The 16,487-nt window shown below is 34.0% G+C and overlaps 1 protein-coding gene across 1 annotated transcript in view; it reads right to left on the minus strand.

Moving 5' to 3' along the window:
* Positions 1-16,487, minus strand: part of LOC129224239 (dorsal-ventral patterning protein Sog-like) — a 136,693-nt gene that overhangs the window by 67,206 nt on the left and 53,000 nt on the right. Inside the window, exon 5 of the mRNA XM_054858665.1 lies at positions 6,581-6,680. Within this exon, the coding sequence (XP_054714640.1) occupies positions 6,581-6,680 (100 nt within the window). The remainder of the gene's footprint in view (positions 1-6,580; positions 6,681-16,487) is intronic.

Below are 16,487 nucleotides of genomic sequence, written 5' to 3' on the forward strand. Positions count from 1 at the left end.
AAATAATTTATTTAAGTTTAATATTTTTAAAAAATTACTTAAATCGGTGCGCTTTCATTGTTTACACTTCCGTCGTGTGACATCACAAATGATGAAATGCCATTCAATGTTGCCATTCACAGAACAAAATATTTAATTCGTATCTTTACTCACGTGTATTGGCATCGATATGGTTGATAGCAAGCGTAGAGCGCAATTTTAATTCGCTGCTTGATTATCATAACGTGGACCGTGGTAGAAAGAGGCGGCAAAGTGCATCATTTGTGACGTCATAAAGACCACGCCTTGTTTGAAAAATCGGACATTTTAAAAAATTAATTACAAAAAAACTGTTGGGAAAATGCAAGTATTTTCTGGGTCCATGTAATTTTTTTTTTGCTCATTCTATCAATTTCAGTGACAAAAAGTACTACTTTTGACTGAAGGAAAGCACCCCATTACAGTTTTTCAGCTACAAAAAGCAATAGTTAGGAGAAACGGTTTGAACATATAATTACACTACTTATTTAACCGAAGGGGCATTAATTTGATTTTTTAAATCCTAAAAGTAGTACTTTTGACTGAAGGAAACCACCCCATTCAGATGTCTTGGGTTGGAATATTTTAAATATCTAACTTAGGTCACCCTAAATTACACTGCCGTGGGAAGGTAAAGCGTAGTATCTGCAGAAATGAGTAATTGAAGAAACGCGTTTTGGATTCCGTACTAATAATAGGGAAGTGTTGGAATCAGACGCTTTTTTCGTGCTTGATTTTTAGCGGAAACCAAATGAGCAAGCTCGTGCAAAAAAACTTGAGTAGGGGAATGTGGGGCAAAGTGAAATGATTAAGATAACTGAGTTTTTTCAAAATGAACAAATCAGAAATTTGTTTTGAAAATCACTTTACATAAAGAAAGAACATTATATTTTATAATAAAATTTCCGTTGAAACAGTATTTTTTATTTTGGGCTGTAAATTTGAGTCATAAAAACAAAGTGGAAAATTTTTACTTTTTTTTTATGGGGCAAAGTGAAAAATAAAATATTTTTCTAATGAAATATTTTCTATTCGATAATAAAACATATTTTTGATCAAAAGAATAAATGAAAATATAATGAAACAATAAACGAATAATTAAATGATCAAATCAATTAATATACGTTGAAAAATAATTGAGCGAGTAAAATAATGAAAGAACAAGAAAATTGGTGAATGAATGGATAAATGAGTGAATTGCTAAATGAAGGAATGTAAATGATTTAATTAAAAAATGAAAACGTAAGTGATTTATTTTAAATGATTAAGTAAGTAAATGAAACAAACTATTTCACTTTGCCCCGTATGTACTTGACTAATTGCACAATTTATTTAAAATACAAATAAGCTAATATTGTCTGACCATCGATTGCATGGAGAGGCTAATATCCGGTTTATAGGCGGAAATGGACGTATCTATTAGTTTATAGGGGTGTTAGTTGGTTTGTTACAGATGTGCACTTTTGCCTCTCTATTATTTAGCTTTAATTTAGTAGAAATAAAAAATTTGCTCTCAGCAACATTTTTTTTAATCTAAATTATATTCGATTTATATTCTCTCGGCAAAAATTAATTGATTTATTTATTTACGACAAAGTTTTTGAGCTTACCATTTTGCTTTTACGTACCTGTACGAAATGAAAATATTTTCTTTTCTTTTTGTTGTTTCCATGGTAACAATTTTTGTTTTCTCTGATTTTATTTTAGAGAATGTAGTAAATGAATAAAGCACTAGTGATATTGTAAAACGCGTGCATCAAAATCCCATCGTTATTTTCCCTTCTCCCCTGCTAGAGTCATTCAGATGGAATCGTCTTTACTTGGCAGATTGCCAAATTACATACAATCCGCGGTCAAACAGTATTAACTAAATTTTCACTCCATTGAATATTAGAAAGCCTCAATTAATATTTAAAATGTTAATAACAATAACTTTAACCTTTTATAGTAACAAAAATAATTTTTGACTTTCAACAAAATATTACAATATGAGTATCAATTTTTTTAAAATTGCCTTTATTATCAAATGCTTTAATCTTTGGCGTATTTTTCCCCTGACTAGAATAGACTACATATGGTACTACAAATTAAAACAATGCCAAATACTGTACGGAAAGGCAAACATCCGTTTTACTGCCGGAAATGGACGAATCTATTGTTTTTTAGGGATGTCAGTTTTTGCAGAAGCAGAGTCTCATTCAAATGAGCGGAATACGCGCATCAATTTTTTAATTTCCCCCCTCATTCAGATAGGCTCGTCTTATCTGGACGTTTGCCAATTCTATACAATCCGTCGTTGGACAGTAGGTGGCGCTGCAATCAGAGCAAATTTTTCACCATTTCACTTTGCCCTGCTATTTCACTCTGCCCCATGTTCCACTACAATAGATGACAAAAATGCAAAAGGAAAAAAAAATTAAAAACGAAAATTTGCAGCTACTGTGCTTTACCTTCTCACGGGAGTACAACACCTTTCTGTTTTTAATCAACAACAGGTGAGCTTTAGAGCCTCGTCAAAAATAGGTGCCTTTGTCTCACATAAAACTAAAACGTTCAGGGACTAAGGCCGTAATCTCTTGCAAGCTCTTTCATTTTAAGTTCTATTTTGCTATTACATAAAGGGTTCGAAAATATCATATTTTCGGAAATATCGAAAGCATTCGATATTTTGATACATACGGATATTTTGATATATATCCGATATTTCCAATCAGCACAAACTAAAGTCTTCAAAGGAGTAAAATCATCCTCAAATCACTCTTTATTTTGTAATATTGTTATTACAATATGTAGACTTAAAATTAAGGTTTCTTTCATTATTTATATTTACTATTTATTTAACTTTGTTATCAATTTTAATTGTGTTAATTTAGCATTATCTGTTTTGCTCAGTTTTTTTCTGTTAGCTATTTTTACACAGTTATATGATTCAGAAATAAATAATATGCATACGTCCGCGCGCAGTCATAAGACATTTTCTTTTTATCTGACCAATGTTCAATATTTAACTAGGCACTTTTAATATGAATTAAAATTACATTACTAATTATTTTATGAATATGAAATAAAAAAAGGAATACTATATTGCTTTGTTATATTAATGATGCATTAATATATCATAAAAATATAGTACATAACTTTTGGTTATTTTTAATAATAAATGAACAATACATATTACTAAATTAATACAATTCTTACATTGAAAATACCGTATTTGTAAAAATAAATATCGAAAATACCAAAATATCATGATATTTTCAAAATAAATATCGGATATATATCCTCAATATATCAGCGAACCCTGGTCACTGCACAAAGCAAAAAATATGAAGATTTCTACAATTTATACAAATGGATATTTTTCCTATCCAGAGATATGCCAAGATTTCAAATGCATTTTGCTATAGTCAAACTTTTCCAGCGTAATTCCTCTCTATAAGTTTGACCTTAGCCCGTAAATACCGAGGTAACACTCGGGCGAGCGTGAGTATCATGTACATGTGTCTTCACTGCATCTCTATTATACATAAGGTAAAACCAGTATTCCGTAAAAGATAGATCTTTCCGACTTGGCAAAGGTCTGTTCAGGAATGTTTGCCAGGATCGTTCCTTAATGAATTTACTTATTTATTTACCTTTTTTTTTTTTTTTTTTTTTTTTTTTTTTTTTTTTTTTTTTTTTTGTGAAAATGTGGTTCGTTTTGGGGAACATTAGTTTCGTGCTTTAATTTTGTAATGCTAATTTTGAGAAAATCAGTTTTTTTCTCTGCAAAGAGTTGATAGATTAACATGAAATCAGAAACATAGAAGAAAAATGAGCCGTATGAAGGAAATTAAGTAAACAACATGTACGCACAAGTAAAAAACTAATGCTCGTATTCTAATAATTAGAATATCATTATTATTGACTGCCATAAATTTAGAAAAAATGTTTTTAAATTTACACAGATAGACCGTATTTTTTAAATGCCTGATTTAGTATTTATAAAGTCAATTTATTCAGCACTACAAGTCAAAGCTTATCCCTCCTTGTTTACAATCTATAAATTTTGGTTTATGTCACTAAAAATTGTCCAAAATTTCATGCAACATTTAGAACAAAAGCTTTTATAGAAATAAACTCTTTCGTTAATTACGTCGCATGAATAATAAAATGTAAGTTCTTTCTGTTGTTTCCAATTTAGTTTCTCTTATTCATGTAAATGAAATTTGATTTCAAAAAATATAAATATAGGCGCTGGAACATCTGAACATTTCTTATATATAAAAAAATAATAATAATGATAGATCTTAGGTTTGGCTTTGCTTTAATAATGGGCCATTCCACGGAAAACGGTTATTTTGTCCCGAACGTGACGACTCATATATATTTCATTAAAAATAATAATTTAAAAGGGTAATGTTCAAAATTTTATCGTTTAACAAATTACAAACGCATGTACGATTCCTTAAGCAACACCAAGATTTCGTCAGTACTTTTTTAAGTAATTATTTTTTAATTAAATCTATGACCCGTCACGTTCGGGACAAGTGACAACGTCTTCGTGGAATGGCCCAATAAATATTTTCTTTTTCAACGTTTTAAACTATTGTTTCTCAACAAAAGAGGAATGTTTCCTTTACCTTGGAACCTCTGCTCTCAAAATCTACAATTTATTTCTCAAAAATTTTAACTGATTCATAAGCAAGTTACAAGAAGTTGACTTTGAATGTCCCGCACGTGAAGCATGCAAATAAATTTAATTAAAAAAAAAAAACAAAATTGTTAAATTAAAATATAACTGTGCAGGAGTATATTTGTATCAAATGTAAAGATTAAAAAATGTGTTTACCCCTATTTAATTAAAATATAATGTTGATGAAATTTAAGCGTCTTTTTGTCCTGCACGTGACGGTGGAATGGCCCTAATTATATCATTCTCAAGTCCCTCTCCTTGCTCTAATAAAAAAAAAAATGTTATGATAATATCAATGCAGGATTACCAACCTTGGAGGAACAGTTTGAGGAGCATCTGTGGTGATTTTGAGGAGCAATTTGAACATTTGCAGAGCAGTTCGGTATTTTGTATAAAAATCAATAAAGTTAATTAAAACCACTTATCTAGAATATTTTTAGATCTTCAATAATCATTTTAAGCACTGGTATAAAAATAATTATTTTTAAATTAATAAAACAGCTTCAAACACTATTTCAATATTTGAGTATAAGCTTCTTTAATTTCCCATATTTACATGTTTGAAATGATAATATCAAAATATAAGCTTGAAAACGTTCGGCCGGGAAATGCGGAGCAAAATAACTTCTTCGCGAAGCCGCGGAGTTTCGGAGCAACTCCGCAGAATGCGAAACAGTTGGCAACCCTGTCAATGTATAGTGAGAATAATAAAGAACGATAACAAATCTTTATATGAGTGATAGTTCTAAAACTTTAGTCCTAAAAAAAGCTTTTTAAATGAATCAGTAGGATAATGCAACGAAAAGGTAATGAAGGTTCAGACAGTGGAATGGACCAAAGAATAAAAACTGAATTTAAATTCTGTTGCGAAATTCAAACTTATTTTCACAAGAAATGTTCTATGGAGTATTTATCAAATTCCAACCGGCAAACTCTGTTCTTAAAAACAGACACTAGAAAGTTCGTGAACATACAAGTGTATCAGTATCACACAAGAAAGGCTTCGATTTATAAAATTAGTAGCCGTTTCACCCCCCCCCCCTCCCATAACGTGAATGATTTTGAAAACAAATTTTGGGCAGATTCTTGTGGAAAAAAGAATGGGGTGGTTTCCTTCAGTCAAAAGTACTACTTTTAGTCATTGAAATGGACAGAATGAGCAAAAATAAATAAATAAATAAATAAATAAAAATAAAATAAAAAACATGGACCCAGAAAATACTTTCATTTTTCCAACAGTTTTTTTTTTAAATTAATTTTTTTAAATGTCCGATTATTCAAACAAGGCGTGGTCTTGATAACATCACAAATGATGCAATTTGCCGCATCTTTCTACTACGTTTCCACGTTATGATATTCAAGCAGCGAGTTAAAATTGCACTCTGCGCTTGCTATCAACCATATCGTTGCCAATACACGTGAGTAAAGATGCGAATTAAATATTTTGAACCGTGAATGGCAACACTGAATGGCATTTCGTCATTTGTGATGTCATCGGCTTAAGCGTTAAACGATGAAAGAGCACCGATTTAAATATTTTTTAAAAAATATTAAACTTAAAGAAATTATTTAAAAAATGGTCGGATTCTATGTTTTTAAGCACGCTCTTTCAGAAAAAAAATACTTTTAAATTTTGGAAACGACCCCATTATAATAATTGCCACTTGAAATCGAATGTTTGTGGGTAAAAACGAATTAGTATTAGAATTGTTTAATTATGTAGTGAACATCCTTTTACACTTGGATCGAATTTCAAAAGTCGACATCTTTACTTGCTGAATAGAAGCTAACAGTTAACGACTAATGTTTTGCGTGATGAAAGTTTTGAAAAAAGGAGAGAAAGAGAGAGAGAGACTTGACTAAATGAAATTGTAGAAAGTTACATACCTTAGATCCTTGAATATGATGGGGAGAATAGGTAACAGCATGTTCCTCCAGAATGTTGCCTTCTTCATTGGTAAATCGCACCAAAATTGGGCGGGAAATACTGAAAAAGAACGAAATTACAGATAAAGCCGTCAAAATAAAATAAATAAATAAATAAATAACCAAGCTATGGAATAGCATGATTAACGAAAATAGTATCAAAACGTTCTACTGAAGATTCGAAGCATTTGATGCAAGACCAAAAGACGTAAGATATTCCCATACCTTTAAGACTGACACATTCTGATGTTAGCTACCAGAACCAACATGGAATACAAGCCGACATGTCTGTCATACATTTTGGTTCTCGAAGAGCTTTTAATTAGCTTCCTTCTTAAAAATAGTAGATAAGAAATGGAGAAAAAACATATTTGAGCAAGTTATTTTGAATTTCGACTTCTTTCGTGGAACCTCTGCTGTTTCTTCAGGTTAAATGATGGAAATAGTTTATTTGCAATAAAAATGAAGTTTTTTTAATTAATATTTATTGATTTGAAAAATTAATTCTAAAAAATTATTAAGAGAAAATTTCTTGATATAACTGTAAACAACACATTTAAACAAGAAAAAAGTTGCTGTTTGACCTAGTTGAGGAAAAGAGTTGTTTAAGCGGTTCTCCAACGGAAATATTCCAAAATAGAAGCCCTGAAATGCGATATATTTACTTATTTTTGGTGTCATTTGGAAAGATGGGCAGATCGAGACTCTCTGCCGGAAATTTTTCATATTTAAATTTTTGAAAGATGTGTACGTTGAAAATAAATGATTTTTAATTCACTATTCATTTTGATATTTTCTCTGCTAGACATTAGGAAAATACCAATCAAAGACTCCACTCAAATCTTTTTTTCTTACACGACAAATTTGAACATCGGTGAAAAAAAAATATGGAAGTTTTGTGGAACCCTCAAGGGATCTCCGTGGAACCCCAGTATTCCGCGGAACACAATTTAAGAAACGCTGCTTTAAACGATTGCAAGAACATTATTTTTTCACATTCAAGCGAGAAATGGCAGCAGATAATCAGCTGCTTCTGCACGTTAATTATCTCGCGCAGGTGATCTTTTGAAAATTAATTTTCACTTACTTAAAACTGCTCTTTTTTTTTTCCTGCGGTCAATTTAGACCCTCTTGAGCTTCAGAGTGTAGGGGAAACCTTAAAAGGAGGTATTTTTACAGGTGTACCAAGGCTACCAACTTCGAAAAGATTGGACAATTTCTGCGCCCAAAAAGGGCCATTTAAGATGTCATGAAGTTTTTATCCTCTGGAGCAGTACTTTTTATTGGATGAACGGTACCCCGTGTCCTTTTCCTATACCCCAGACAATGCGTATGCAATTTTTTTTAAATCAGTTGAGTAGTAGAGGCATGCAAAAGAAATAAGCAAACTCACTTTCGCATTTATGATATTATTTTTTAACCCTGGACACACAAAGGAAGGGGGTTATAACATGAAATATACCGTCAGCTCAGTCATTCCAGCCAAGGGCTGCAATTTCGTGCTTATTAGCACTCATCAGCCCGGCATAGGAAGTGACTGAGCTGGAGATGGAAAACCTTCTAAGAAAGCCAAGAGTGCAAAACAAACTAGCAGCTAATATAGAATCAGCACTGACTAGATGAGTGACCGAAGCAATGGTTCAGCTCAGCTCATGTATTTCTGCCGTCTCCCTGGCTATAGGGCGTAATTTACTGAAAAAAGGAGGTTATATATTGATCGAGACTGTTCATAGCTGGTTTTCGTCTTCGGATGACATTAATTAACGAAGATATTAATTAAAAATCTCTTAAAGGTTTCTTGCAATTTTTGCTGTGAAAACATATTTAAAAATTTAATACCAAAACAAAGTATATTTTTTTCTGCGTCTGATAGAATGTGTTTGCAACTTCCATGTTATATAGAATTCGGATTATAGCGTTTTTAAAGCAGATTTTAAACACGGCTAAGCCTTTATTCACACGATTTGCAGTCGAATTCCACGTTGACCGACAAGGAAAGAAAACACAATAATTTAAAATTTTTATCTGTTGCAAGTTTCCATGAAATAAAGTACTTGTAATTGATTTTAATAGCCTAAGGCTTTTAGAAGGATTTTAATTTTTCCCTCTTGATTTACATTTGCGACTCAGTTGATTTTTTTTTTTTTTTTTTGAGCAATCACGATTGCTTATTGTTCTCACTTGACTGTTTTTGGCGTGCTATCGTTTTATTTTCCCACCGCCACCCTCCGCACCATCACCGTCGACCGGCTCCTCACAATGCTGCACCTATAGCGAAAGCCGTCTCCAGGTTGCATCCATGTCCTACATACACGCGCATACGTACACAACTACACGCACACACACACATGCGCACACACACAAATACATACACACACATACACCTACACACACAAACACATACACACACGCATACATACAGACACCTACACACACACACACATACACGCATTCATGCCTGCACAAAGATACAAACACATACGCCTACACACATACACATACCCCCCCACACATTCATGCACACAATTACCCACACACTTATTCCAGCACACAGACACAAACATACATGCCTACATACACATACCCTTACACACAAACACACACGCCTACATACACACACTCGTGATTGCGAAAAACATGATTTGAATTCAAGATGTCAAAATTCAAATTAATTTTTTTAAAAATTATTTTAATAGCTTGATTAGTACAGCTTTAAACAATACAGAACACCTCAAGAACAGTTGTATATGTTGTACCTTGTGCGTGATCTTGAAAACATTAGAAAAAGAAAAAAAACTGAATCCTTCTATTGACACTATACGAAATGACACTAACATTTCCCGCACCATCCCAACCTGACGCTTCTATTTGCGCGGCAGATCCACCTTCCACGACCAGTTGGCCTTCGCCTGATCCCACACTTCTTCAGATTAGCAAAGAGGTGCGGGGGAACAGAAGGATATAAAAGAATGCTTCATTTAGTGGGACTCTTACAACCTTTTCTCGCGGACGAAAAGAAAATTCGGACAAAAAGTAGCACGGTCTCGCGTAAAATATGAGACAGCTACGACACCAGAACTAGTTCTGACGCCAACCTCTCACGGGGTTGCAACATCGGAACATCACCGAAAAGTCAAACAATACATGGAAAGGGCCAGCAATGTTTGAAGATTGAAGGTGAGAATAAAAAAACCAGCCCACTCGTGGAAAATAACAACTTTATTATGCACGCTGGAGACGAGCAATGACAAGTAATGCGGAGATACAGCTTTGGCGCAATTTGAGAAGCAGGCGTTGTCGTTACGAATGCGGTTAATGGCCACAATCCAGTTGACTTAGGCAAATTTCAAAAATCACTGGTCCTCCTTCTAAAGGAGGGTGATATGCGTTTGGCTACCCTACGGTGTTTAAAGTTAATAGTTACAGATTAGTGTCAATTTTCCGAACTCCTATGGACCGAACTGCGGAGTAATCCAAACATACTGTCTCTCTTCCTTTTTGTCCACTGAGCAGCCAAAATCAAAGACGGTATTTGACCACGGATTGTATGTAATCTGGCAATCTGCCAAGTAAAGACGATTTCATCTGATTCAATCTAGCAGGGAAGATGGGAAAATAAACGATGAGATTTTTATGCACGCGTTTTATAATGTCACTGGTGTCTTATTCATTTACTGCATTCTCAGAAATAAAGTAAGGGGAAACAAAGATAGTTACCATGGAAACAACAAAAAGAAAATACAATGTTTTCATTTCGTTCAGGAACGTAAAAGCAAACTGGTGAGCTCAAAACTTTGTTGTGAATAAATAAATCAATTAACTTTTGCCGCGAGAATAGAGATCGAATCTACTTTAGTTTTAAAAAGTGTTGCTGCGAGCAAATTTTCATTTTTACAAAACTAAGGCTAAATAATAGAGAGGCAAAAGTGCACATCTGAAACAAACCAATTAACACCCCTATAAACTAATAGATACGTCCATTTCCGCCTATAAACCGGATATTAGCCTTTCCATGTAATCGATGGTCAAACTGTATCGATGATTTTAAACGCGGTTATGTTTGTAATGAGCTACAGCTCTGCGCCGTTTGAAATCTTCACAATTCGCTGGGGCTTCATAAATGATGTTTCTTTCGGACTACAGTTACAACTTTTGAAATTTTAGTACGTAGATTCTCTGAGGGTAGGTACAGCACAAGTTGGGGATTGTAATTAACCCCAGAGAAAATTAATCTAATGTAACGTAGGATTCACAATTGGCAAGAAACAGAAAATCATTAGAGAAGGTATTCTATCCTGAAATGACGAGTAAAATAGGTTGCCAGGATTGTGAGAAATAACTTTTATCGCCAATTTCACTAAGACCATGTTATGATAACTTCCCCATCAAAAAATTATCATAATAGCGAATTCACTGATCGAGTAGCGCTCATGACATCACCAACAATGAAACTTGCGCCATAGAATCGTGATAATTTGATAATATTTTATAGTTGTGCAGGGAAATGCTTTATTTTGACAAGGCTGAACTGGATCCGGTTACTCGACTGTTTTACTGGTAAGACTGTCATTTTAAGAGAATGAAGAAGTGGTTAACAATGAACGCTATCTACTGGAGTTTAGGATTAATCCGCTGGAGTTCGGATTAAAATTTCAACGATCACCTAACAGGCAATGGTTTCGTTCAAATGTAGAAGCATTTTCACCCGTCATACCTTGACGGGTGATCTTCTAGTATTTTAATAAAAGCATGGAGAACAGTTTTAATTTTTAAGGAAAACGTGGGAAACAGTTTTAATTTCATTAAGTTTTTTGATTTGAATTAAGAGCTAAGAAAAGTGATTTATAATCGAGTAATTATTATGCTTCCTCAAAAACATCTTTTATATACGTAAACTTTTCGGAACGTATTATTTTTCGGAAGAATATTTATAGATAAAAAAAAATTCAGCAACTCTTTTGAGATAAAACCGTTAGACTATAAATGTTTCAAGTAGTTATAGAGGAAACTCGTGCTTGTACTCAGGGGCGGATTCAGGGGAGGGTCAAAAGGTCAGCTGACCCCCCTGTGACAAGAATTTTACTATGATTATTACCAATCTTCAAATTTTTAGATTCGAAAAAAATAGTACATGGAATCAATGTTAACATGCTTTTTGCTTCGTTCGGTAAGGTGTTTCTTCTCAGCGCGTCACAGTTCAAAGGGTTGACTGGGTTCGTTTGAATAGACTATTGGTATTTTCAGTTTTTTGAGCAATCACGATTGCTTATTGCTTTCATTTGACTGTTTTTGGCGTCCTTTGATTTTATTTTCCCACCGCCACCCTCTGCAGCATCACCGTCGACCGGCTCCTCACGATGCTGCTCCTATAGCGAAAGCCGTCTCCAGGTTGCATCCATGTCCTACACACACACGCGCATACATACACAACTACACACACACACGCACACACACACACATACACACGCATACATACAGACACCTGCACATACACACACACAAAAACATACACACAACTACTCACACATTCATGTCTGCACACAGACCCAAACACGTATGCCTACACACACATACACATACCCCCTACACACAAACACGCACGCCTACATACACAAACACACACGCCTACATACTCACACTCGTGATTGCGAAAAACATAATTTGAATTCAAAATGTCAAAATTAAAATTTTTTTTTTCAAAAGCACAATCATCTGTAATGAGCTTAATCATTGAAAAATTGTAGAGAGGAGGTATTTGAATGGGTTTTCATCTCATTGGGGGGGAAATGGGCACCCCTGCTTAAGAAAATGTGTTTTACGTAGGAGATATAGCACCGGCCATTGAAACTTGACCCCCCCTTTTAAATATTTCTGCATCCACCCCTGCGTACTCGAATGCTGAACACTTTCTACACCCCAAACTACACTGCTCAAAACAATTAGGGGAGCAATGGAGCAATCACACAAAAGTGAAGAAACCGTTGTGAGGTAGCCTTGCAAAGGCATAAAATGGAGTATACACGTGTATTAATATGCAATACAGCAAAAAAGAAGCAGAAAATATTTGACTAGGAACTTTACTCCTCTAGAACAGTGAAACGAACATGAAATTATGCCTCTCCGACATCGTCTGCTACAGTTCCTTGTGTTTACCCGGATTCCAGTCCCCCAATAAAACGTCAGCCATGGAATCCGGTAAATTACGGTGTCGTGGCATTTTCTAATAAAGAAAAAAAACAGTGAACGGTTGAATTTTTTCGCTCAGACAGGGAAAAAATGAGCTTCTGTTAAATCACGATTTCTGCACTTGCATCCTTTTTCTGCTTTTCGACGACAGAAACGCTGATTGGCTTCCGAAGTTTACGTTTTATTCTCATGTTCCCAGAAAACATGGAGGTTTTATTGGAAATTAGTTTCCGGAATAATGTTTTTCTCAATTTTGTTAAAACCATGTGCTCCCCTAATTTTTTTGAGCAGTGTAGTTCAGTAAGAAAAAAATACACTCTGTAAAAGCAAATATAATAGAGTGAATACAAGCAGAAGTGGCGCGATTTATCGTTAGGCTCATTAGGTCCAGCTTGGCCAATTACGCCATAACTCGGGAGCCCCCAAAAGTTAATCACTAGTACTTTCAAGAAGGAAAGGATTATTTGTTTAAGGGGTCTAAGGACCCTTAACCTTCAAAATTTTCGATTTTCTGGAAAAAATATATGTTATGCATAGTTTAATTCTGAACAATTTGATACCTTATTCATTACCACACGCCAAAAACTTTTCAAATTATCGTAAAAATCCGTAAACTTTCCCCATAGAGATTTATGTTAACAGCAGCTGTTTAAGCCTCTTTTTCTCAGGTGCCGGTTTCTTCGGTTTTCTCGTTTTGCGCGCATGATTTCCGCAAAACTTTTAATGTATGGTTATCTGGTTTATATTTATGACCTAAACCTAAATTTATTTATTTTTTTTCAAATTTATTTATTTATTTTTTTGAAATTTAATAAGTTAATATCGAAAATTTCCAAAATTTTGGGCAAAAAAAAAAATATATATATATATATTTTAAATATTAATTTTTATTTTTAGTTGAAATTTAGGTTCAGATCGTAAAAATATACTAGACAAACATGCATAAAAAGTTTCACGGAAATATATAAGAAACTTTCTGAGCTATCATGCGCGCAAAACGAGAAAACCGAAGAAACCGGCACCTGAGAAAAAGAAGCTTAAACAGCTGCTGTTAACCTAAATCTCTATGGGGAAAGTTTACGCATTTTTACGATAACTTGAAAAGGTTTTGGGGTATGGTAATAAATAAGGTATCAAATTGTTCAGAATTAAACTATGCATAACATAAATTTTTTTCCAGAAAATCGAAAATTCTGAAGGTTAAGGGTCCTTAGACCCCTTAATGAATTCAGAGACATTGTCAAAGTTTTATTTTATAATGCTTTGAATTTAACTAGGTCTAATTACATGGTGCTTAAATTACACTAGTCTACAAAAAAAAACTTTTTTTTCTGTTAAACGGAGAAAAATACCTAATCTTAGCGTAAAATGATGCGCTGAATTCAAATACGCAAAGTTTTTCTCCATCACCCACAGATTTTTTGTAACATTAGACAGAAGTTTGAAAAAAATGCGCAAATTCACATGCATGACCAACACTAAAATAATGATCAAAAACTTAGCTATCGTTCTTTTCTTTCAGGAACATCCCTCTTAAGTATCTAGCATTAATCAGTAAGACTTTATTCACTCTAAGAATGTGGGGCTCTCCAAAAAGACGTTATATTTAGCTTTACTTTAATAGTACGTAGAAATTCTGGTTTTAAGTATCCAAATTCAGCACTAGTGTTACGAAGTCTTAACAATGTTCTTAAAAACACCTAATTTTACATGAAAGGTCAGTAGAATAACAGATCCAGTCCTTTTTTTTTTCTTAATTCCTCTTGCCATTGCTATCCCATTTGCAAAGGAGAAAACAGCATTGTATTAATAGAATTTAGCAGTTAATAAAATGTATTTAGCTTAATTTTAGCAAGAAATAACTGTCCCATGATTTTTATCTAAAAAAGACTTACAAATATCTGTATGTTTCATTCATATCGATTGAATATGTTAGTGATATACCCAAGGCAACGTGTTTCAATCATGCAATAATGTAGCTTTTAAACTAGTTTTGAAAGAGTTAATACCAACTCTGAGCTGTTTGATATCACAGAAAAAAATATTATTTTTCTTAGTTAATATTTTTGAAAAAATGTTTTTGACAAGAAAAAGGAAAAATTTAGTCATTAAGTAAATGTTACGTTGGTTTACTTTGTCATGGTATATCATTTTATATCTGCTCAAATATATAAAATTAATTTTCAAAAATTAATTTTATAATACCTTCATTTTTAATAGTCAAATGATACATAAGGGAGTCCCTGATGAGACGACACTTAAAATCAAGCTATATTTTATTGCACAACGCTAAGATCCAGAAATGTTTTATTACATGATGCTTAAATCCAGATGTTTTATTACATGATGCCTAAATCCAGATGTTTTATTGCATGATGTCGAACCCCAGCTATGTTTGATTCATGAAGTCAAAAGCCTGCTATGTTTAATTACATGATGCTTAAATCTAGCTATGTTTCATTGCATTATGGGAAATCCAGCTGTGCTTTATTATTGCATGATGCTTCATTTCAACTATGTTTTTAGCATGATGTTGAAATCCGGCCTTGTATGTTAACCAAATAGGCTTTCAAACGAAGTTTTCGTTCTCAATTTTTCTTGAGGGGAAAGGTGTGAGATAATGGGACGCCATCTTAATTGGAAGAGTGGCGAGCGGCAGTGTCACTGCCATTCCGGCAACCCTACCGTTTGGCGGCAGGCACCTATCTGCGCGTGGCGTCACATCCCATGTTTATGGGGTTGAAGTTTATGAATGAACTCTTCTTTCGTTTCGTTTTCCTTCTTTCTGTTTTATTTCGGACCGGAGGTTCCGCCGTCCTCTTTATTATCGTTTGCGACTTGAGTGACGAGCGCAGACGACCCGGTTCACCCACTCTCCTCCCGGAGCGTCCCGTGCGCGTGCATATAAATTTCCCTTGATAGCGAGGAGCCTGGCGCTATCTGTGCTGATGACAAAACTGCGAGAAGAGTTGTTCTTCTCCGCAGTCCGTATCAATCTTAATGCCCGAGGAATGGCTGCGTCTTCGCTGGGAGACACATCTGGACAGAAATTGAAGATTAGATCGGGCATGTCATTGAAAAAAGTAAAACACATTAAGAGATAGCCTTAGTTTGATGAGATAAGACATAAGACCAGAGACGTCAGCATCTGAAGACCAGATTTATAGCACGTTCACAAAATGCACAAAGGGTTAGTTACACTTCAACAGCAGGGTGGCGACAGGAACTGCGAAAAAACTTTCCTTGAATTTTCCTTGATTAAGTTCACCAAATTTCCCCGATTTACGTTACCAATGATAATGGTATTCTTTCGCCGCCCTATTTGAAACCCATTGTAGATTAAACGAAATGCAGTGTTTAAAAAGGTTTCAGCTGTTAATTTAAAATATATTTTGAAAAGATGCTGATTAATGATGGTAAATGCTTAATGATGGCTTTCTCTTTGCCTGTAGGGTTTTTCATTTTACGTAGCATGGAACGCATGAAAGGAAATTTCAAGCTGCATAAAATAAACAACTTTGCAGACACAGAAGCAATCTTGGGAAGTTTATCCTGTTGTTGGTTAATAAGTTGAGATTCAATACTTTGACGTTGAGGAAGAAAGATGCACGAATATGCGGGAATATAAAACCGCACCTCAATAACTTTGCTCTTTCTTAGCAGATAATTGGCGGAAAGGCAT

Source organism: Uloborus diversus, chromosome 6 (assembly GCF_026930045.1).
Source record: "Uloborus diversus isolate 005 chromosome 6, Udiv.v.3.1, whole genome shotgun sequence".
NCBI classification, from domain to species: domain Eukaryota; kingdom Metazoa; phylum Arthropoda; class Arachnida; order Araneae; family Uloboridae; genus Uloborus; species Uloborus diversus.